This window comes from Argiope bruennichi, chromosome 5, assembly GCF_947563725.1.
Source record: "Argiope bruennichi chromosome 5, qqArgBrue1.1, whole genome shotgun sequence".
Lineage (NCBI taxonomy): Eukaryota > Metazoa > Arthropoda > Arachnida > Araneae > Araneidae > Argiope > Argiope bruennichi.
Genome location: NC_079155.1, coordinates 124304086 through 124329514, shown reverse-complemented (window position 1 = coordinate 124329514; position 25429 = coordinate 124304086). Strand labels below are relative to the sequence as shown.

Sequence of the window (25429 nt, the reverse complement as noted above, 5' to 3'; positions counted from 1 at the left end):
CGTAACAATTAGCACTGCTACGGATATCTATTGTTCTGCGACTTTTAGCTCAACAAATTATTACGGGTTCAGACGAAATGGGTCCGCTGACACACTTTCGTCACAGACGGTTATGGCTTTTGGCCTGAATAAAATTATTATTTACAGATGGTGTGCATAAAAAGGTGGATGTCAGATGTCCGCACGCCCATTTGTTTTATAGCTTCTGGTTGTGGATCGGTGGCTTTTAGTGTTTACGACTTGCTCATCACACTCACTTCGGCTTGGAAAAAAAATCTGATTCGCATTTTCAGTATGTTATCGCAGCTAACTTTCGTTGTTCTGTGCCTCGCTTTGAGGGAGAGTAGAGCTGTCGATGAAGAAGTCGAAACGGATCAATTCATAGAAGCATTATGCGGTGAGTGCAACTTTTTTTTTATACTCAGTGGAACTTGAGTAATAGGAATTTTGATTCCTTCCCTGTTCATCGTTTTTATGTTGTGACGTCAGATATAAATGGCATTATTAGTTTATCCTTTGGTTTCTAACCTTTAATTAATTAAGACCTTAATGATAGCGCTACTAATTTATCGTTTGGTTTCTTATTTTTAATTAATTAAGGCCTTCAGATAGTTCTACTAATATATCGTTTGATTAGTTACTTTTAATTAATGAATCTCGTGCCACAAAAGAATTGAACGAATATTGTTTGGTGTATTCGATTTTTTTTTATGTTTCCATTATCGCATTCTTGTAATACCAAATTTCTGTATATTCTTTAACGATTTTCGTATACTTTATAACGGTACTTTTAAGACTTTAACCGTGCTCTTACGAATAGTAAGAGTTTCTCAAAGAATTTTTAAATATGTTGAAAATGTTAGAATATAATTTGAGAATCAAACTGCATTGCATTCATTAATTTTTACCAAACATAGAATAGTTTCCAGAATATTCCAGTAATTGTGAACTTGTGGTCGAATTACTGGCTACTATTTACTTGCTGATTTCATCTACCTCAAAATAAACAGTTAGTCCCTATTAATTTAATTAACATTACGCAAAAATATAGTCTGTTGCTCTAATCAAATTTGGTAATCTTGAAAAAAAAATTACAATAATTTTTTTAAATCTTATTTTTAAAATGATTTTTTTAGTTCAATAGTTCCTTTACCTTTTGTTCTTAGTGTACGTAAATAAATAAGTTTGTATCGTCCTTAATATTATTATTCAGAACATGCAATCAAAAGTATCGTAAACATTCCTCACATTTTTTTAAAACTTCGAAGATATTAGTTGTGAATTATAGAACTTATTTTGAAGGTACTTTTTGTTTTATAAAAATTTATTATAAAAAATAATATTTATAAATTTATAATAAATGAAAAAAATTATAATTTTATAATAAATTTATTAGAAAATTAAAAAAATTATTTAAAACAGTTTTATTATAATTATTTAATATTTAAAAATTTAAATTGCATCTCAGTCTGTTTTATTAATTATGAATTATTAAAACTGTGATACATAAAAATATATTCTCTATTTCTACCATAATTAATTTAAAATTACATAAATTTCAAATTATGCATAAATTTTTAAACCCAGTTCTTTTTATCTAATATTTCGAGTTTTTATTTTGTATTCGTCAATTCTAATTTCTGCACTATATATGAAATTTTTTTACACAAATGATATTGGATCAGTTGATTAACAGTATTTTTAAAAAAACGTTAAGGGCATTTATAATATCTCTCTATTTAATATTTAAGTAAATATCAGGCAACAGAGTTCTATATAATTCTCATTCTATTAACTATTCTGTTATTAACTAATGACTATTCAATAAACTATTACTTATTTGTCATTAAATGAATGACTATAAATGTTTCGAAATAAATCCTTTCAAATCTAACTACTTAAACACAGCTTTCAATTAGTCTAGAAAAAGCATCTAATTATATTTTTTTCGAAATTCTGGCACTTTTGTAATAACCAAACTAAACTATTATTCGCCATATAGGTTCTTTCATAACCATTGGTCGCCATTGGCATGCGGTTAATGATATACAAGTACTTGTTTTCTCTAATATACTAGAATGCATGTTACACTCATGCGCGGGACTGTGAAAATAATATCTGAGTACTCATGAAGTTCACATCCTCGGCCAAGTCCAAAATTTTATGTGAATATGGGAAAGAAGATAACACTCTAGTGCTAGAAAGTTTTGAGGGAACTACTTCCTCTGATTTCCTGCTTGCTCTGAAATACGAAATACACCGTCTTCTGTTAGTATACGAAAATGCCGAAAAAAAAACGTTTCACTATTTCATTTAATTCTGAGTAATGCAATAACAGATTCAAGAAGTTTGTTAATATATTATTGATGGGAAAAGAGAAAATGTTTTTAGTAAATATTTTTATGGACTTATCACAGCGAATGCTTTAAATTAAAATCAATATCAAAAATGTTTTAATACTTTTTTCTTGCATTTCTTATATTCATCTATGTACAGGATGTTTCTAAAGTAACGATGCTAAATTTAAGGTCAGGAGTCAGAAAGAAGCCGATTTTGCGATAGGTCATAGATTGGAAAAGCAAAAGACTACTTTTTCAATAAATAAATGGAAGAATACATCAGACAGCATTTCCAACACTAATGGAAAATATATAAAACGGATCGAACAGTTTATCAATCCAATCTCATGAATAACACTATAAAACATACATAGCAGATAAGGGAAACATGGGTAGAACGTGAATTAGCAATACAATTTTTGAAGTAAATGTTCAAAGGGTTCCTCGTCATTGTGTTGTTATTTTGGCATGGCATTAATTATGCAACTGCAATTTTGTGCTTTTATATATTATTTGTATTTCTTTAAATGTGAACAGTATCATTAACCTCTTGAATCTTTAACTAATTTGTCAACAAATAGAAAATGTATATTCCAATACAAAAATAACTTGGGTTTTGTATGACTAATCTCTTCTTAAAATGTATACCTTCATTTCAGAAACATCTTGTAGACTTCATCAGCTTTTATTGAGCATTAAAAGTTAATGTTAGAAAGAACATAAAACACAATAATCTACTTTAATATTGCTAAAAAATATTTTAAAACTTAATCATTGAAGAATAGTAAATACATATATAAATTTTAAATGCATACAATATTGCTAGTTTGCATCAAAAGTGCTCAAAATTGGATAGAAATCTACACATTTTATGCAAAGACTGTTTACCAAATTTCATCCGCCAAGTTCGAAGTGGTTTTGAGTTATCTTTGTCACTGACAAAAATGTTTTTTCTAACTTAAGGAGGTTAAAAACTGTGAAGATTCGTCAAAATGGTCAGTTCGAATTTTTTGACGATTACTAAAGATTAGAAAACAGGGTAAAAGATTAACAAAAATTGATATGCACTTTCACCATCCAAGAATTATTATATGCTTAGAATTTTCAATAGCAACTGCAGCCCGGTAAGACACATCTGGACTTACATCGTAAAACTGTTGATACTCCCTTTTATTAGGAAAGATACTTAACAAAAGTAAAACCATCAATGCATCTTCGGATTGTAATTTTTAATTTACTTAGAGCTGATGCTGATTTAGACGGAGCTGAGGCTATACTGGATTAATATCTGATTATGATTTGTTACAGAGAAAATTTGCTTCTCATTGTAGTTATTTGTAATAAATAAATTATTTCACTTATAGTTACTTGTAATAAATAAATTAGTACACTTGTAGTTACTTATAATAAAATAAATTAATATGAAATTACTTGTAATAAATAAATAGCAATTTTCTTGCGATAAATAAATTAACATATTACTAATAAAAAACAAAACGTGAAGCCTCAGGAGAAGAAATCAAATCAGTTTTTAAATACAATCATCAATTGTTTTGTTAATTGTATTAAAATTTTGTTGTTGATGTAAGAACTGAACTTTGTTTGAACTACATTTGTTATAAGAACTGAATCATGAATAATTACAGAAAATTTCTTATACAGCCCTCTTTTTCCAGAGAGTGATAGGAAATGGAAATAATAATTAATACGAAAAACTTGTCCTTAATTTTGTACTGTATTAACTTCAAGTTTTACTTTGAATCATTTTCTTAAATTAATGTCTGTATCAAAATATTAAGAATTTCTTAAGCAAGGAGTTGTTTATTAGGAAAATAATGTAATGTAGGATTTTAAGATCAAATTCCTGCACAATATCATTTTTTTAGAAATATTAACGCTATTTTGGTTTTATTGACATTTATTACTTTCATATAAATTCCGTTATATTATTTTGCATTTTAATGAATCAAGATAGCTTATCAATGCGATACATTTTAGGAATTTCTTCTATTGTAATTCAGTTTCCTCTCTTTTTTTTCAGTTCCAGATACAATGAAGGCTATAGCCCATTGCGCAGATCTCTTGCCTCCAACGGTAAATATCATTTTAAATATTGGATTATACACAGTGAAAACTTAAGATGACTGTACGAGGAAAACAGCATGGCATATCAAGGCGCCTCAGTCAAACATTGATATATATGTGCGGAATGAATTTAAAAATAATGGATACACTTAAATAGAACTTTTCTTTAACCCTTAAATGCATGGATATATATTTTTAATATATAGAATTTGAAATGAATCAGGAAATGGGTTAATGGAGAAAATACGAAAAAAAAATCTATATAAGATTTTTTTTTTTAATTTTCAAAAAAACATATTGATGTATATCTACACCATCTTGTACAATCCCTCCTTGAGATCTACAAACCTACTGCTTACAATAATGTAACATTTTAATATAAATAATACCTCACATTAGATTACAAAACACGAAAATTCATTAATTATATATTTTTAGTATTTAAACATGAAGGAACATTGCATATGTTACATAACCATTGTGTGGTGCCCTTACATAGTGGAATTTTACACATCAATCTGTTTGAAAATATAGATCAATGACCAAAGCCGTCTTATCGTACTTACATAGAAGGCAAAGGATAAAATAACCCATATGTAGAATCGATTTTACATAATGATGTATATTTACGTCACAAAAAAAGCTACATTTTTCTTGCATAAATTTATTAGCATATGCAAAAATATAAATATTTTTCGCTATTATTACCTTGTTTCCATCCGAAAACATTTTTTCCTGTATGCATTTATTACTTTTTATATAAATAATCGTAACATCCGTCGAAATGAAATTGTACTCAGATAGCGCGCCACACAATGAAAAGTGTCACAAATAAAGAAACTGTCAAAGATTCTAGTTGCGTTCGGAAATGATAAAATATTTTTTGTACAATTAAAATTAAAAAAACTTCAATGCAAAGGTTGCTACATAAACAGATAGGAATTTTAAACATACCCTGCAGATCTACATTGCTATGCATTTAAGGGTTAATTTCTATAAATACGGAAACCTCCGAATAGCCTAGAAAAATTTTCAATTTCCCGCCTGTTTTTGCTTGTGTCTAATTGAATAGTTGCATTGCTTGCTACATTTTAATACAATGATTCACTCTGATAGAAGTAAAAGCCGAATCCATTTTATTTAAAAAAAACCCTTGATACCATCAGGTGAGCAGATATTTCATTTGCATATCAATCCTTTTAGAGTGAAATCTATTTTTGTGATGTTTCGAGGATGAAGGGAATGTCTGCTGTCTTAGAAAGAGAAATTAGAGTTACAGAATTATTAGGTCCCAGACTTGCGAAAAAATTTGTTTGTGACTAAAATTATGAATTCTACGTGATTTAAAAAATGGTTCGTTCTAAATTAAATGTATTCTCCGCAATTATCATATAGTTTCTTTCTTTCTTTCTTTTTTTTTTTTTTGATTTATGCACCGGCGAAGAGAAATGAAAGCAAAGGAGGAATTAAACAAAACTAATAATCATTAAAAAATTCTGATAAATGCACTCAAGACTGAATATAAGAGTCCAGTAATGGCGCAGACTAAAAAAGGAGGGGTTATTTTTAACTCCGTCCAGCGTTATAGGCAGCGATGGACGTTTATATATGCTGATACTTTTTTTTCAAACCCTATGCATTTCATTTCTTTCTCTACTGTTGCCTTCTTCCAATTATAATAACCTTTACTTTGATTATTTATTTCAGGGTAAAGAAACTGTGTACAGCTGTGGCAGGAATGTGAGTCAAACTTTTCAAGATAGTATGTTTTTGGCAGCAGAAACTTTTTGTGATAGAGAAGATATCAGAGATCTGGTAAGAGATTCCGGATTTTTTTTTAAGAACTCAAGTATTTGTTCATGAAATATTTTTTTACTGTATCTAAATGCAAAATAAAAGAAAAAAAATCATGAGTATATAATAAATACTCAATTCTTAAGATTAAACGAAACAAAATGTAAATCCTAATTTTACTATTTCTATTAAAACTATGATGAGATTTATTGACTATTTTTTATATTGTAATATGGCACATAATGTGATTAATAATATAGCAACGATATATTATGGATATTCTCCTTCCCACAATGTCTCCAACTTTTGATACAAATTTATAATATTGGTAACTAGATTGTTCTAAATTCTTTTGTCTAAGGTGTTGCATTTCCAGAAAACCCATTTACATATCGACACATCTGCAACCCGACAGATGACTAAACATTTGAATGATTGGCTCCAACATTAGAAGTAAACATAAATTACAATGATGCATCTTCAAGCTCTATTGCTTCATCTAGCAATATGGCTTTTTGAATTATTATGTTATTATGAACATGGAATCAAAACCACAACCACAAACTTTCTACTCCGACCCGCCGGAAGGCACATGGAAAAATTTGAATGACTGGACCGCCGCAACAGCAACACTGGTGGGAACTGTGGTTGAGTCCTAAGGGACATTACCGGCTCCAATACAACCCTTCCCTAAGGAAGTACTTCCCATCATTGATGGGAGGAGTTAGACCCTCCCGCCTTTTCGTGTACTCACAGCAGTAGTGAGAACCGACCACCATGCAGGAAGCTTCTCATCCTCAATTATGATCCCCCGTGGGATATTATTAACATGGAAGAACGAATAAGCAGACTTTTTCATAGATAAATTTTATTCAAAATTTGATAGGAATCTGTAAAAATAGAACAAAAATCTTTATACTATCAATCATTTTTCATTTGTCATATTCACACGTCAAAAAACAGATAGTCATATTTCTAAAATTTAGCTTTAATGATCAAATACAGATACATTTTCAGACACAAGATCCGGAACGTGAAGATTTATCAAAATTTGAGGTTGAAGTTTTTGATAAAAGCCCTCTGCATGCTTTGTTTACAAGAATCTAAAAAGAATTACAACAAGGATTATAAACTCTATATAAACATTTATATCAAGTCAATTCAAACAGATTTTAAAATAGAAAATATTTGACCAGATGAAAAATGTGGCTAACTAAAATGTGATTTATGACTTTCAGCAGTTCGCTAATGTTGGCTATCTAGTTGCAATCGCAATCTACATCATTCGTTTAATATAAAACATTTGAGAATACTTTATACTTTAATCATGATCTCTTTACTTTAATCATAATATATATTTAAAACATGATCGCTCTATAGATTACAAAGATTAATTTCATTTTAATAATGCGTATGTTAAGGGCATTCATATCACATTTTTTTTTTCAAATTATTTGATGAGTATATACTATATTGTAAAAATTATATATGGCAACAACAGAATTCCTCTTGCCAAAACATAACCTGAAATTTTTACTAGGAATTTCGCAATTATTATTATCCTTGTAACGTTTTATATTTATATTATATCTATAATCGTTATATAATATAATCATCAACTTCCTGTAATGTTACCTTTCGATAATCAAATCTGAATCTAGGAAAGTTGTGTTATTTTTTTTAGAAAATGCATAAATGCACCAACGAATGATTTTTTTCTAAAGGCTCTTTGTATATAAAATAAAGAAATTCAAAATTCTACTTGGGAATTTTTTTTGCAGACAACTAGGAAAATCTAATTTTTTTCTGTGCTTCATTTTTAATTTCTTCATCATTTCTTTCAAAATATTTCTTTTTTTTATTTTCTGAGATAAAAGATATTTAAAGTAAATTTATTTAGTAAAAGAAATGAAATATTCTTCATTCGCTTAATTCTTTTGTCGTTTGTAATAATTTACATGTAAACTATAGGAGTGAAATTTTTTTCTTCTTTTTTGTACATTAAACAAATAAGGAACTCGCTATTTGTTGAGATAATACTAAAAAATAGATAATAAAAGACATTACAAATGATTAATACATACAAAAGGAAAAAACAGCAACAGATCATTAAATTATTTTTATGTTTAAATTTGTAGCTATGTATGTTAATTTAAATTAACGCCAAATATATAAAGTTATCATACATTATTCAGATTTTTAAAAAAGGCTTCACCATTTCTGTACGTATCAATTCAACATATAGTTTACTGTTTAAAAGTTTGTTTATTTTGTCAACTGAAAAAAATTTGTTTTTATTTTTTCAGCTTTTCCTATGTTGGGAGAAAGGTCTGAGTGAATTATATGTAAGTTTCAGTGTTAATATATATATATTTTTTAATTTTAAAAATAACTGAATTTTCAGGATTATTAACCATGCGATTTAAAATTTCCATTTACCAATTCAAATTAGAATTTGGCAACTTTTTTATATTTTAAAATGTGTCTTCTTTTATATGCTTATCTGTGAATTGACTTTCAAGTACTTCCATGCTGCACCAACGCATATCAAAAACTTCCATTTTCCGGTTTTGAAATCTGCCTTATTATTTTGAAATCGCCCTCGTTTCCTGGCTAGATGAAAAAATAATTTTTGAAACCCAACTTTGTGAAATTGAAAGTAGGCGATCGTGTACTTCCTATATACAAACAAACAAACAAACAAAAGACTATTTGGTGACCTTAGTTTTCACCATTGTGTATTCTTATTAAAACTGTTACTTGAAGTGCTTTCTGTTGCAAGGCTGGAATCTTGCCTTCTTTTTTTTCACACATTTAATATTGTACTAAAGTAAAATTTTTCATACTTATCTATTTATCTTGAAATATACTGTACCATTCCTTGCCGTAATTTTTTCATTGTTTAGGAAACATCAAGAGAAGATGAAGTTGAAGAAGAAATTTCTAAAGGCATGAATGATTTTCAGGTAGGCATTCAATAAATAAATAAATAAATAAAAAATAAACATTTTAGGTTAACTAGTTCTATTGCTGCAGTCTGGTATTTTCATGTACCGATATCGTATGTCATCGATATTATAAGATCGATTCGAACTATTAAAAATTATTAGACTATTAAAAAAGCCCAGGTATTTTACAATGTTACTTAGAAGAAGTATTTGCTTTCTATCAAGAATTTATTCTAAAACATTGCGTAATTATATAAATTTTTTCCTTAGATACACATACATTGATTTCATTTAACATCTATACATAGTCTTTTTTTTCTTGAAGAAATGAAAGAAAGTAAATATTTGTTACTAGTTAGATCTTAATGCAATGGTAGTTATAAATTACATTGCAACAGCATTTTGTAAGAGAAAAGAATTTGTAGTATTTTAATAAAACCATAAATATTGCATCAAATAAATTGAAACTGAAAGCATAATACGAAAAATGAAAATGTTTGGAACTATACAGACAATATAACAGTTTACAATTTGTGGAGAGATATGAAATAGCACCATTAAAAGTTGTTTATAATAATTAATTTCTGCGGTTAATTCAGCTATTTTTGATAAGGCGTCGCAATAGAATTGCTTTTGCTGATTGGTAGCTGATTACTGTCTTCTTACACATATGTTCCGCACATTTTGTTTTGGAGTTTTTGTTTGCGTCGCCCATTTGATTCAATAAATCCCCTTACTTTGAAGGTCAACAAAGACAGTTGAACGACAGTGTGATCTCTTAACACTTTATGGCTATCACACTTTACATGTGTGTATCACACTCTACATGTGTGTGATAGCCGGAAGAATTGTTAGAGTTCGCTCACACAAAATGTGGGTGACTTTTATTTTTTACTTTCTCGCACATGATGATCTCCCATTTGAGACCTCCCTGAGTTCGAAAAACACATCTGTCTGTCTGTCGGTCTGTTACAAAGATAATCAAAAATGCTTTGAGCTATATGGATAAAATTTGGTATACGGTTTTTACATCTAAATTGTAGATTTCTATCAAATTTTGAAGAAATTCCGGCTGTTTGTAAATAAATTAACGCAATAACTACAAAACGAAGACAATTAGATAAATAAAAATCAAACATATTGCTCAAAAATACCCCAATAAATAATGTTCCAATCAAACATATTGCATACGCACACACACAAATACAAATTGTTCTGATACGATTAAATTCATTTAACTTGGAAAAAAATTAATGTTGAAAAAAATTTCAACATTGATTTGTTAACGTTGAAACAATTTCAACTTTGAATAAATCCGATGCACGCAATTAAAACTAATATTAATAACTTTCTTCTATAAAACAAACATTTTTCATCTAGTGTGCATCGTTTTTTCAGTAATTTCTTTTTGGAATACTATACTATACACCGAATACTATTTGGTCCTTTTGACATGATTATCTGATAGAATTAGTGACTAATTATTTAAACTATTTCAAAATACGATTATTTACTATTACCATCTACTTATAGCAACTTAATCTGTTTTAGAAGCAAAAAAAAAAAGATAATTTTTAGAATTTGTTATGAAAGACTAGGGATTTTTGAATTATATTTTCGTATATCGCACATGCTTCATGTGGTATACAATTTAAATTGAAGTATAATTATATATTCACTTTCAAAAATGTCTTTTATATTGTAATAATTGATAAACTATTTAACAAAATCTATATTTTAAAAAAGCTATTTATTTTCATGAAGCAATTTTTATTACCTCAAGAAATATGTATTTATCTTGTTGGCTCATTCCCTCTAGCTTTCAGTATACAATCGACTTGGCCGTAATGCTATTGATTTAGTACATTTAAAACACATTATATTAAATTGGATTCTGACTTTTTTTTTTCTTTCAGGCTTGCCTTCAAGAGATTCTAGACAGACTGTTTGAAGAGTAGAAATCCCTCTAGCTAAATAAGCGTTTTTGTATCGTCATTTCCGGTGCGCACTATTTGCATAAGAATAGCGTGCAAAAAGCTGGCTTTGTTTCCAGAAACAAGTTGTTCCACGCCCGCCGGAATCACAATTTTAACATGAAACCCATGTGACATGTGCATCATTCATCTGTGTAATAATTTGGGCATAAAGTTTTTTTCCGTCATCTCTTCAAATATTACGGTAAATGTGATTAATGTGTAATAAACAATTATTCACATTTACCGCAACATAACAATGTACTTGTGACTTATAATTATGTGTCATTACCGGTGATTATTCATAATCACCACTAAACTTATTGGTGATTATGAATAATCATCTTTGAATCATCAATAAGTTTAATCACCAATAAGTAATCATAATCACCAATAACTAATCGTCATCACCAATAAGTTTAGAGATGATTATTCATAATCACCACAAAAATTATTGGTGATTATGAATAATCGCAGATAATTGTACATAATCACTAGTTTATTACATTTACAGTAACATAAATAAATGAAATGCACATCAGAAAGTAATATTAAAATAATGACATTTTCGTGTTTTGTTAACAAATGCATTATGTGGTATAAATATTTCTTTTATTACACAGCAGTTTCATGTCTGTCTTTCCGACATGACTAATATTTTTAATGAAAGAATTAAAAACAGGAATAATTTGAACTTCTTGAGATAATAATAAAAGAAAATGTGCTTCTAGTAATAACACTCAGTTTATATTTCCAAAATGATAAGCTGCAGGTTACAGCTGTTAAAAGAGCTATAACAACTATGTCTTTGTACATACTTACATAACTGATTTCTGTTCTTTGCTTTATTATGTGATGATGCAAACTCTCATCAAACATAAATATTTTTTATGGGAATAATATTTGCAACTATGAAGGTATATCGAAAAGTATGTAGTATGCTAATTAACAGATCAATTAATCGTGGAATTCTGAAAAAGTATCTAAAGTTTGTCATTTGCTTTACTTCAGTGTAAATGATACATGTATAAATAAAATATTGTTTCTAAATTCTAGAGTTATTTGTCATGTTTTACAGTTAAATGTTAGTTATTAAATATCAGTTAAATTTACAGTTATTTGTCATGTTTTTTTTAAAAGAGAAAAGATTGTTTACCAAATTTTCAAAGTAGGCATCTACCTAAAGACTTAAGTTTCTTGACAGCCGTAGATTTTTTTGCATTATTTTTATGTATCCCTATTTTATACTTTCATTTTATTTATAAGAGACACATTCTCAATTAATGTCAAAGTTTAAACTAAGAAACCTTATTTTTGAGTTCATTTTTTAATTTTCCAATTTATATACAAATTATAAAAGAACCTTTTTTTTTTTTAACTTTTTTCAGAGTCTAATTTTGTATTAAAATATACAGATTATGTTAGAAAGTTTTAAAATTCCTTTTTTACTATTCTTTTAATATTATGTTGAGAATAAAGTATATTTTACACTTGAGAAACTGAATCAAGTATCTTGAATGTGACCCATAATTAAATGTTATGTTATTTCAATTTGTCAACATATTTTGTTTTACCTGTATATATAAAATTATAACTAATAAAAATTGTATATTTTTGGAAGTTTAGGAATTTTTATTCATTATAAGCAATTACATGGTTTAATTTGAACACAACATAATATAATTAGTAGTAAAAGGAATTTTTCAAATTTATTTAATCACAAACAAAAAATGTATTCAATATTTTCGCTCCTTCGTACTTAGTTGCGAATTTAAGATCAGAGGTATTAATTGCAATAATGTCCCTCTGATGACAAAAAATTTAAAGAAATGCTTCTTATAGAGACAAGACATCGGAAAGAGTACGATATTTTCTTTTTCTGAATTGGCTTACACGGGCAGTTTCATGAAAATACAATTCTTTCGGTGAGAAAAAGGAAAATGAAAGTAGATAAATTTTAGTAGAGAAGTTTAAACGGTTCAAAATGCTACAACGAACATCTGTTTTCCTTTTTTTTCTATTCACAGTTCAAATAACTATGAATATTGATTTATATATTAGAAAAGATTTGATAACATGTTGCAAAAATATAATTAACATTTTATTTACTTCTTTTATTCGCAGTTAGTTCATCTGGCATATTGCATCTGTTTAATATAAATTGAAGCTTTTATATATAACTTGACATTCATAATTCATTCAACGAATTATTTTTAATCATCAAATGCGCAATATATATCACAATTATACTGTTTTAATAGTTATGCTCTGGTGATGTTATAGTATTAATAGTTATTCACTGGTCCTATAATGTTATAGTATTATTGAAAACGCAACTATCCATGTAATTTATATTATAATTGCACGTTGTCTTTCGAGGGATTGTAACTTACACTCTAATATCTCACGTGAACAATACGCATAATAAATAGATTATTTTTCCTTTAAATGTCAACAATGGGAGAAAATCACGCGATTTAATACTTGATGAACAAATGAAAATAGTTTGGCTTTCATAGCAGCAATGAAAAATACTGCGCATATATTGCATAGAAATACTTATAAAAATGTCAAAATTCAGGGGAAAATTGTGGTACTTCTAATTTGGTATTGTCAAAATAATAAATTTTAGAATTTAAAATGTTATAAGGGTTATTTTTCTACCGTAATATTTTCGGAAGTTATCGAGAGGAAAGGCTAAGTTTTCAACTAATTAAATTTTTAAAAGAAAAACATTTTTTTTTTTGTAAATGCCCGTCCCCAGCCTACAAAGCATATTTGTGCCAAATTTGATGACTATAAGCCAAACGGAGGTCAACTAAAAAAGAGGCAACACGCATGCGTGCACACGCAAACATACATGCACACTCAAGCAATACTATTTTGTTATTATTAGAGATTATTAAATGTTACTATAATATTAAAAATAAAGAATGAGTGTATGTGTGTCTGTTGCCGTTGTGCAGGCCAAACCGCTTGGCTTAGAGTTATCGAATTTTTCACAAACACACTTTGACCTCAAAGAATATTATTATTACTATTTTTAAATTCTACTTAAAATTTTGAATAAGTAAATATTAAACTAAATTGTGTTGTTTTCACGCCAAAAATATTGAAAATATTATTGCATAATTATATTTTTAATGGTAATAATTAAATTACCACGCAATTTTATCTTGATAGTTTTTTAAATAATTTTGGCATGCTTTTTTTAAAAAACTCTATTGTTACAACGAAATTAAATGCGTTTTCATCATTTTATCATTTACTTATCTGACTTTTTTTCCCGTTGTTGATAACTAATAATGAAAGATTATGTATTATTATTATTTTCGCAGTACTCTCGAGATGTCCAAAAGACAAAATGCATTTAGAAGATAAATGGTCCGAACAGTTTTTAAATACAATATAACGTCATGGGACACAGATACATTGGTTGATGTATACAATAAACATAATGCATATAAGGCTATTTTAAAAAATATGGCTTCAATGTCATTGACAATGGGATAATTAAAAATACTTAGTTGATCAGGTTCAATAACAAGTTATGTATAAGAATCGTCCTCATCAACAGGTTATGCATACGAAATTTATTTGAAACTAATATTCTGGGGGTGAGAGAGAAACGGGTTATCAGAGGAAATTGTTGTTATTGTAATTTCCAACATTGGAAATCGTTTTTAATTTTGAATGTTTTAGAGATTAGATGAAGAATATTTCTGCTTCCTACATACAGAGGCATACATTTTTATTTTACTTCTTACTCGCTTCCCCCAACTATTCCCATTTGAATATCTTATACCGAAATTTTATTATAATTTTATTTGTTAATGAAAGATAAAATAATGACATGAATGATGAAATCATAATTAATAACTAAATGGTGCCTATTTTAATTTTGCGGTTACTACTTTTGCATTAATGATTGATGACGATTTTTATATGTTTCAGCAAACAATGAATGTAGTTTATTATTTTTTTCTGTAAAATAGTATTGGGATCTATCAGCGTCAGCTTTTCCAGATCATCGGATTAGATACTTAAAATAGAAAAGGTAAAAGATATGTTTTGTGTCGCCATCTACTATTTAGGAGGTAAACTGAAAACATTTTATTCTCGCTCAAGCTCGTGTATTAAGTTTATTTGTCACTTCAAAAATTATACAATCTGAATAATAATAAAATTAATAAATGCAATGAAATGGCCATAATATTTTACAAATTTTTAAAGCCCTTTGTGGGCAATTCTTTAATTTTTTTTCTTTTTTAGATTAGTATTCAGACATAAACTTAATTAAAATAACGTTTAACGTGATGATAAATTTTAAAAATCTATCGTTGTAACACAGATATAACTCTATTTTTTCCCATAGAAATAAAATGAGTCACATTAGATTCGTTGTATAAAAAAAGAAACCCCTCGATTTTCGGAAAAAAATATTTGGAAATAATAGATACATCCACATACGTGACAAAATATGAAATAATTCATTGATATTTGCTAAAAACTGATTAAATATTTTTCAGACAAATAATATTAACAGAAAAATTGCTTACAATTCAATTGCTTAAATAAATTTATTCCCACCTTTAAAAAAATCTAAACCTTTACTGTTAGAAAACATTTTTTTTTAAATACGAAATGCCCTGAGAAATCAATAATCTGTCTTTTTTCCCTTTGTCAATCTTAAAACAAATAATTTACATTTCATTTAAATTTATTTTTACTATCTTTATAAGGAAACTATTTTTACTATTTTATTTATATTTTTAACTTATTTTTACTATCTTTATAAGGAAGTGGTTTTCAATCTTCTCATCTGAGATTATTAAGGTGAGAGGACCATTCTAGTAAAATACTAGAATTTAAACTTGTAAAGTACAAAATACAACAAATTAAATTAAATTAAATTTGTTGCTAATTAAATTGTCTAAATTAAATTTTTAATCAAAAAGGAGCTCATCAACTTACTTTTGTATCTGTTTTATACATTTAAAATCCGAAGATCTCCTACGAACAAATATTACATTAAGTTATCAATGGCCAAAATATCATTAAATGATATGATACGCTATTTCCTTAATTCACACACATATCTTGACTTCCTGAACAACATTAACACAACATTAAATAGTATCTTTGTACATTCTCTCAACAAACAGATTATATTGTTAAAAAAAAGGAGAAGATGAAGAGAAAGTCGCTAAAAAAAGATTCGAACTCGTAATGATGATGTTTGGGAGAAATCCATATTTTTGGATTAGCTTGAGTCTAAAAAACACATATTTGGGATTATATTTACCTGTATGTGAACAGGTCACTCAAAACTGCTTTAAGTTACACGGGTGAAATTTACCATAATGACGTAACACCAAGTACTCACATTTTATTCAAATTTTGAGAGAAATCTATTCAAAGAAAGCCTGTCCAATAGGCTGTCTAAAAATAAATGAACATGTTAATTACAAAATTATGGATAGAAAGATCAGGTTTAGTATCTATAATATTTTTTTAGTACAATATTTTAGTATTTTTCAAATTTTCAATCAAATCCGATAAGAGATTGATCATTTGTCTTCATGTATTTTTGCATATAGGTGAAAGCAAAAATTGAAAACAACACACAGTGACTTAAGTAAATGAATTTTGGCATGCGATCTTGTGTCACAATTTTATGATGTAGTTTATTATTGAGAAGTTATAGCATTTTGTCTAAGTTTATAAATAATTTTAAAGCAAAGTCACTATGTAATAATGTGAGTAAATATTTAACTACAGAATAGTTAATGAGTAGTGCTGAATGTTTAGAAAGAGTGTCAAGGCCAAGCGAATTTAGAGAAGTTGAAGCATTGAAAAAAAACACTAGTTGTTTCAAAAAAAATTAAAAAGTTGCTTTAACCGATTTTTATTTAGGTGAGAATTTCTTAATCAGAATTGGTAAAGGGCATAAGAACACTGGCTTATTGCTCCAAGTATCAAATAACTTTGTCAAATGTTTACTAAATTCTATTTGAACATCTGTATAAGAAATTTCTGCGCGTGCACTCAGGGTTTAGAGCATCAAATTCCAATGCAATATTGGTCTAATTATGGCAAAGATACAGGATACAATACAAAACTGAGTAGGAAATTTTTGGCAAAGATTTAGAGGACAGATTAATTAATAAAAAAATTGCCTTCAGGAAAAGTAAATTTAAATGCACTATTTTTAAACTTTGTAATAGATTATTTTTGGCTCTTTTCACAAATATTTAAGAATGGAACAAATATATATAATTATATATTCAAAAGTTTATGTAGCTCTTTTGTTTGTTCAACTACTAAACCTATTCATTTAAAGATGGCAAGAGATTTGAAATCTGGAGGATTTTCTAAGGGCATTAACCCTCATAGAATCTTTATTACAAATATTGAATAACACATCAGATTTCAAGGATACAACTTCAGAATGAAACCTTTTAAAAATTTCATTTGCATCACAAATGGTCATTAAAAATTATTTCTTCTCGAAAGCAATGCAGTAGAAATTTATCCTATCTCGCTCTGGTAATTCCGAGGGATTTATTAGAAGGCAGGGATGTGAAATCGCTTCAACGGTATCACCACAAAAGTCTAGTTATTAGTAAAATAACCAATGAAGATATTTAAACTGTAGTTATTTAAATTGAAACATATTGAATTCCTGTCTATTACCTCTTTTGACAGATAACATTAATGAATATGTATGTACTTTAAAGTAGGTCGTCTTATCATTTCAATACCTCAGCCCAAAATTTAGGAAAAAGTTTATCTTGGTATATATAACCAAGTCTGTCCAAAATAACTTGTTAAAACGAAATACTGACGGAGGGACTATTGACTTGAAAACTATTGAAAGACTGATTGCTGTCAACATTTACAACGAAATAAATGGTATTTTAAAATGGATAATGTTAGGGTAGCATGTTTAGCATTATTTTGTAAGGTGCGTTACCTTTTTTGCTACAAGAATAAAGATAAGAAGTTTAGAGAAAGTATGGTAAAATCGCAGTAGCCAATTGAAAACTACTTATATCGTTTTTATGCAATTTATTTAAAAAATATTTCTCTTGCCAATTAAAAAAGCATTAAAAATAAGTAAGAATTTATATATCATATTCATGTAAGATATTGTGTTTATTTTTTTGGTTGATTCTTTTATATATTTTCCTTTTTTGGAGGTGAGGGTGGGGAAAAGTTAAGAAATGTACACTTAGATATATTTTGAATTATTCTATATTTCAACATTGGAAGGAATGTTATCTCATATCTATATATTGTAATGACATTTGTAAAGAAGTTTGTTACAAATATTTAATCTACATCTTTACCCTACACATAAGGCGCACAAGAAACGACAAATAAGAACGGCGTAACGTCGCGAAAAATTTGTTTCCATCTTAATCTATTTACAATCCTGATTAGACTGCGGAAGCTCTCTTTAATGAGTTTCTTTTTCGCTCAACGCAAGATTATTCTTGTAATAAGAAATGAATTTAGAAATGTATTTTTAAATAATAAAAAAATAAGATAAATTGCATTGTTTCGCTTCAAATGAAAACTTGTAAATCGTTGTGATAGAATTTAGATTGCATAATTTATTTTATCCTCTTTAGAAGAATAAAAGATAGTGTATGAATAAAATGCATTGCCGGCAAATCGATGAATTTCTGCAACAAACTTTCAGCTTATTGTGCAACCTACCTTTCTTAAATAGATAACCTTAGATTAAAATTCGAGATTTCAATTTTTCCGCATAATTTCATAAATGGACTAAATTCATTATCTGTTAAAAAATAGAGTTCAGCTATATTTATATCCCATTTTGATGCAACACGAATGATTTTTTGGAATGGACCTCGAAATTTTGGATCATTAATGAAGTTCATTATTATGACGTCATAAAGAGGACAAAATCTGTTTCCGGCAACCCTTCTGATGACTGGTGCAGTATCTGTATTGTGAATATATGTGACTCTGCAACAAGCCACCTTATACCAAAATGAAAAGAAAAAAAAAGCTTTATTGCTATACAATTAAAAGTTACCTCTAGAAATGAACTTTGGAGAGGGGAGGGGTGTCAGCTCAGGTATGTCGTCCTCGTCATCTAATAGCTGTTCAAAATTATGAGCATCCTAAAATAGACCTAGTGTTGCTTTAAAACTAACTTAAATAAATAATATATATTTAGTTTAGTTAATATAACTAAACTAAATTAAAAACTAGAAATCAACAAAAAGTATTTTCTTGTGATACAAATCTCTAGAAGTGGGAATTTTTTTTCTTAGCATTACCTTAGAGATTTATTCCTTTTTATCATAATTTTGAAAGGGTTTATTTTGTGTAAATTTAGTTTTGCTTTCTAAAACAGAAGAAAAATATTGTAAATTGTTTTACCCATATACTTCTGTATTAATTAACTTTCATTGGAATTATTTTTTTCCAATTTCAAGCCCTCCTAGTAGACTAACTGAATACAGAATAATATTAATTCTTTCAATTTATATCATATATATAACTCTTCCTCAATAAATTATTCCTCTTCAAATTATTATACACATTCTTGTATCTTTAATAGTATTACGCTTTTCTATTTATTGAGTGTATGTAACTCCGCAACCGCTTTCTTGATTCGCAATAATTTATTGATAAGAAGACTAGTGCTGGGATTTTAAATAATTTGAAGATACAGGTTTGTCTTTTTGTGGTTTATTGGTAACATCAACCAATTTAGACTGAAAATTTCTAATAACAGTTTAAATAATACTTGATAGACAGAAGGTAGATAGACATATGATTACGCCCTAGTATTCAAGAAAATATACTGAAAATATAAATATACTGTATATAGTGTAGTAGGCTTAGAAAGTTACATAATATTCGGCAGAGAGCTGAGATCACACTCAACATAGTACATGACATTCAAGTTTGCTACTGTTGGAAAAGAAAAGAATCTGACATGAACAGTGAGACCACGTGGTATTTACATGATTGACAGCTGGTTCCACCCAAGAAGACCACGTGGTTAACTGAATTCTTAACATCCATGACTTTATAGTGGCGTTAAAAGCATAAATGTACCGACATTCTATTTTCTAATTTAACGTAGTTTTTCGCTTCACTCTGTTTTCATTTTTTTATTCTTTACACAAACCACCAGATAACAATTCAGAATCCTTTTTCTATTGATTTTCAAGAATATGAGAAAATCACACGATTAAATATTTGACGCAATCATTAAAACAGTATGAATTTCATCGGAACAATGAATACTATTTTTTATAATTGTTCATATATATATATATATATATATTTAAAAAAAACTGTCAACATACAGAAAGAAATGACATTGCAATTAAATTTGGGTGACTAAAATGATAATTTTTAGCTTTTAAAACAGTGTAAAAATTACTTTTTTGCTAAATATTTCAGAAAAATATTGCAGTAAAATAACCCCCACCCCTGACAAAATTTTGCTTCACTTTTTATCATTTAAAATTTTTTTAAAAAATCGCACCGAAGCGCACATTTCTTCTCTTTAATATATATGTATGAAAAATATATATGTATGAATATATGTATGAAATATATGTATGAATTTTGTAGCTGAGAACAGCAACGCACAAAGAGAAATATACATACACATTTTCTTCTTTAATGGTAGGATGTAATTTGCATGAAAATATATTCATTTGCGTCCATGTTAACATTCCATAGAATGCTATTATTAAATACATTTTTATTTTCTCTTTTCTTAAATGTATATCACTTCTTGGAACAAAAGAATCATTTGAGTGAAAATGTTGGGCCGATTAATTTACTGGCTCATTTTTCTATTAATGGTATAAATATCTCCAACCCAATTAATCCAAAAGCTAGTAGTACACTATACAAAAAATAAAAGCCGAAATGATCCGAAAGGAAGAAACATTTGGAATAAACTTCATTTTATTTCGCCATGGGAGGCATAATTTGTACAAGCGGGCTAAAAGCAGAGCACATATGTTCGCATCGGAACACAAGAGCTAAGTAACAGAAAATTTTCCCTTCAGTGATTTTACTATGGTATTCTTATAAGGATTTCTTTAATACATGTTGACTTAGGAAGGGAAACCTTAGGTATTTTTGAAAGAAATATGGGGACTTTTATCTCTCCACTCGTGGCGTGGGATTTACCGATTCAGCCACTTTTTAGAGTGTGGTTTAGAAATAATTAAATCAAAAAGTAGAAATCAGATCAAGAAATGTGAGAGAAATTTAAAATGGAGTTAGCATGGGCTAATTTAAGATAAAAAAAGGAAATTAATTAAGGTTTAAATTAAATTTAATTGATATCATTGCATATATTATTTTACATATTTTCAGATACAATAAACTAATACAAAAATGTATTATACTAACTATACATAGTCACAAGTGTATGTAAAGATTATTACTCAAAATATAAGATAATTATGTATACTTTAAAAAATTCATTAAGATTAGATAATGCTTCGTATAGAAATAAAATGTGCATTGCTAGCGGATAATATTTTTAATTTTAATTTGATGAAATCATGATTCTTGTGAGATAATATACTCCAAAATTGCAGAGTATTATGTATAATCAATTAATTTTAAATTACAGATTTAATTAAAATTTTGAAAACCGTGTTTAAATGAGCATCTAGTGCATAGCAAGTCTATTTAAATTGTTCTCATTTCAATGATCTGTCTTGTAGAAAATTTCGCACAATTTTTAATCGCACAGTTTGCAATTTAGTATGTCACTTTGTATTATCATAGGAAAAATAGATATCAGCCATCGTTCTTTCGTCGGCCACACGTGATATCTTTCAATGAAAGCAACATTCAAAAAATAAATGAGGGTTTATTTCATATAAATATCATATTAAGTTCTTATAAATTTAAGTTTTTTTTTTAAGTTTTTTAGTGTATATAAAGTAAAGGAAATAAAGTGCATGTACATTTTAAAACAAACTTCCGTTTCTCGTTAACGAATTCATTCCAATATCTGATATATATTAGCAATTTTGAAGCAAAAGTATTCATTAAATATCATTTTTTTCGGTGACTTGCGTTTTGTAACATCGAAGGGGAAGACGCAACATAATCTCAAGGTTGACCTTTCTGTTACTACGTTCTTTGCTTATTTTGTACACGAAAAAGTACAAACTTTTTCTTTTTCTAAAAAATATCAAAATAGAATCAGAATTCATTTTCATGCCTCGGAATGGAACTTCAAATGAATCAAATTTAAAAACATGATTTAGATGAACATTAGCACAATTTGACATCATTTAAAGGAAAATGGGAACGACATTTTTTTTAGCTGCTTTACTAGACAAATTTTGCAAAAATTGCTAGACAAATTTTTAAACTCTTTAAAACATGACAGAAAATAAATGTCATGATTTTAGCATTTATTTTCTATAACTAGAGCAGAAAAAAAAAGAAATGTTTGAAAATTCTCTGTTATTATTATTATTAAATTATTGTATCTTCGTCATCTAGTTTAAATTTGCGATTTTAAGCCAAAAAATAATGAAATTATAATGAAACAGATATACAGATATCATTCATAATTGCTATTTTTGCTTTCCATTCTGAACTAATTGCCATTCAATCATTTTTTTGAACAAAAATTATTTTTATTTTATTTTTTTGTGATTAAATAATTTAATTTAGTTTTTTTTTTTTAAAAAAGAAAGAAACTAGAAGACAATTTATTATTTAGCGATTTTTGAATAATTTTTTTGTTTCGTAAATTCTTTTAGAAAAAATGTGTTTACTGAGTTAAAAAGCGATACCAAAAGGTAATTTTAAGATACCAAAAAGATACTGTGTTTTTTTTATTACCTCTTTTATGAAAGAGTTAAAAAAATAATGATAAATATCGTGCGTTTAAGATAATCTTTTTAAATTAATTTTTCTAAAAAGCTTCATTAGCATATTTTCTTATTTTCTTTAGTCAATATCTAATTAAAAATGTTGCTTTTTTTATTTCTGTAAAGAAAAGTGGCATATGCAAATGAAAAACTGTTTTGCATTAAAAACATTTATAATAGTATAGATGTGTTTTTTAAAATATAATTATTTATTTATTTACTTTTTGTATACTAGTGAAAAATTTAGATCTAATATATAAATAAACGATAAATAATTAACAACATCATGATATACTTTTACTGTAATGTTTTAAACAGTATAAACGTAAAGATTTGACTATTATATCTAAATTTTTGAAAAGCCAAACATGTTGAAAACATTTATTTATTTCAATCTTTTAAATAGTAGTAAGTACTTATTGACAAATTAAATGTATTTTTATTTTAAAATTGCTGACTAATATCTATTTATTATAACTTAACTAATGTAACTTTTAATTTCAAAATTGCATGTTTTTATATTATATCTTGCAACTAGTAATAATTCTGGTCGATTTGTTATAAATAGCATGTTTAGTTGATTAAAAAACTAAAATGCTTCCTGAGGGGGAAAATTACTGAAATATATAAATTATTTAAAATTATACAAAACTGTAATATTACAAGAATCCTCTTTGAAATTAATATTTTTAATGTATAATGTGCTTAAAATGAGCCTTTTCAGTAGTTTTAGGAGCATCACTTTTTTTTTTGTAATACGAAATTTACACAATCAATTTAATTATAAATAGTTAATAAATAATTTAACGGTATCCAATTTTTCAAAATAAAAATGTTTTATTTAAATAGTTAATCTTATTACGCAGATATAGATAACATAAAATTATTACATTTATTGATAATTTTCAAATAGCAAAGTAATAATTTCTGTATTCATTAAATTAAAAAATAATATTTTCAATTTTTTTAAAAAAGCCTACTACGTCTATTGGAGAATAAAAAAGGGGTGAGATGCTTAATTTGCTTTCAAATTTCATTTAAATTTTTTGGTTATTATATTCTATATATTTTTATTTTATGTTGTATGCAGAATTTTATTATATACTTATCTCAATTAAAACCTTTAGCGATCACCTATTTGGCTTTTATTAGATTTTAAGGTTATTAATTAATCAACTATTAAGCGTAATGTCTAACTATTTAGAATTATTACAAATCTACTCATGTTGAAGCACACCACCCAATCACAGCTCATTAGTGTTTGGTGATTACTTAAAACTGCACTAAGGAAACTCATTGAAATTACAAACAACAATCATTTCCGGCTGTTATGATAATCGGCAAAGACAATTATTAATCAAATAAATGTGATTATATGAATGATAGATTAGATTACATAAATATATGAGATTAACTATTAATACAAGATGATGAGATGAGATAATATGAGATTAATGTCAATATACAGATGACTTTTTCCCAAAACAAATAAGAACTTGAACTGGGATTTTCATGATAGTTATAACTATCTCTAATCTACTGTTTTCTTCACGAATTCGTAAATGTTTACTAAAATTTTAAGAAGCATATAAATAGTACTGTGATTTGAAACGAATTTGCTAGAGTATTTACTTTTAATGGAATTATATACAGTGTTTTGTTTTTTCTAAACAGAATGAACTATGCTAATTTTAAGTAAAAAAAAATAATTAAAATAGGCGTTTCAAGAAAAGAAATTGGAAAGAAGACAATATCTGCCTTAAGATCAGAAATAAGCTTAGTGCAAATGGATGAGCTTAATTCTTATTTTCTCATATAAAATATTTTCTAACTACACAGTGAATATATTTTTTACTTTGCAATGAATATTAAGAATAATTAAATTCGTTATCTATAAGAGCAGTTTATAAGGTTATTGAGTAATTTGACAAAACTGTTTAAAAATTTTCACTAACCTTCTCTTTAATATTTTTCACAGTGGAATCGATTTCATAACTAATTTTACAGAGTTCTCTGAATTATTAATGCACTTAGTTCATGGAAATTCGCTCATCTTAGATAAGAAGAAATTTATTTCCCTTCCAGTGGCCTAAGCGAGATTTTCTCATTGTTATCGTTCCTATACTTACCGCTGCGACCGATACTAATCGAGGTCATTATGATAGGAGCGAAGACATCAAGAATTATCGTTCCATTTCCTTCAGCAATTTATGAGCTTGTTCTTGCAGCTCAGAATATCTGATAAAATTTTTTGAAAGTGGGTGTATAATACTTGCGATAAGAATAGAGAAAATCTTCAACTACTACATTTTTAATATAAAATTCTATATTCTTTCCGAAGTTTCTGGTTTGCAGTCATAAATTATGAAGTTTTTTTTAGT

The 25429-nt window shown here is 27.3% G+C and overlaps 1 protein-coding gene across 1 annotated transcript; it reads left to right on the top strand.

Annotated features, from left to right (window-relative positions):
• Nucleotides 1-205: 205 nt before the first annotated feature.
• On the top strand, nt 206-11306 carry LOC129969548 (uncharacterized). Its single transcript, XM_056084169.1, has 6 exons — nt 206-397; nt 4381-4433; nt 6132-6239; nt 8525-8563; nt 9125-9184; nt 11083-11306. The coding sequence occupies exons 1-6, from the start codon at nt 295-297 to the stop codon at nt 11122-11124; spliced, it is 405 nt and encodes a 134-aa protein (XP_055940144.1). The 5' UTR covers nt 206-294; the 3' UTR covers nt 11125-11306.
• Nucleotides 11307-25429: the final 14123 nt, after the last annotated feature.

Bases quoted from the DNA above. Each gene is read 5' to 3' on its own strand.
- LOC129969548 (XM_056084169.1), top strand. From the start codon at position 295: ATGTTATCGCAGCTAACTTTCGTTGTTCTGTGCCTCGCTTTGAGGGAG. The intron at 4,434-6,131 runs GTAAATATCATT...TATTTATTTCAG, and splicing joins CAGATCTCTTGCCTCCAACG to GGTAAAGAAACTGTGTACAG. The intron at 6,240-8,524 runs GTAAGAGATTCC...TTATTTTTTCAG, and splicing joins GAGAAGATATCAGAGATCTG to CTTTTCCTATGTTGGGAGAA.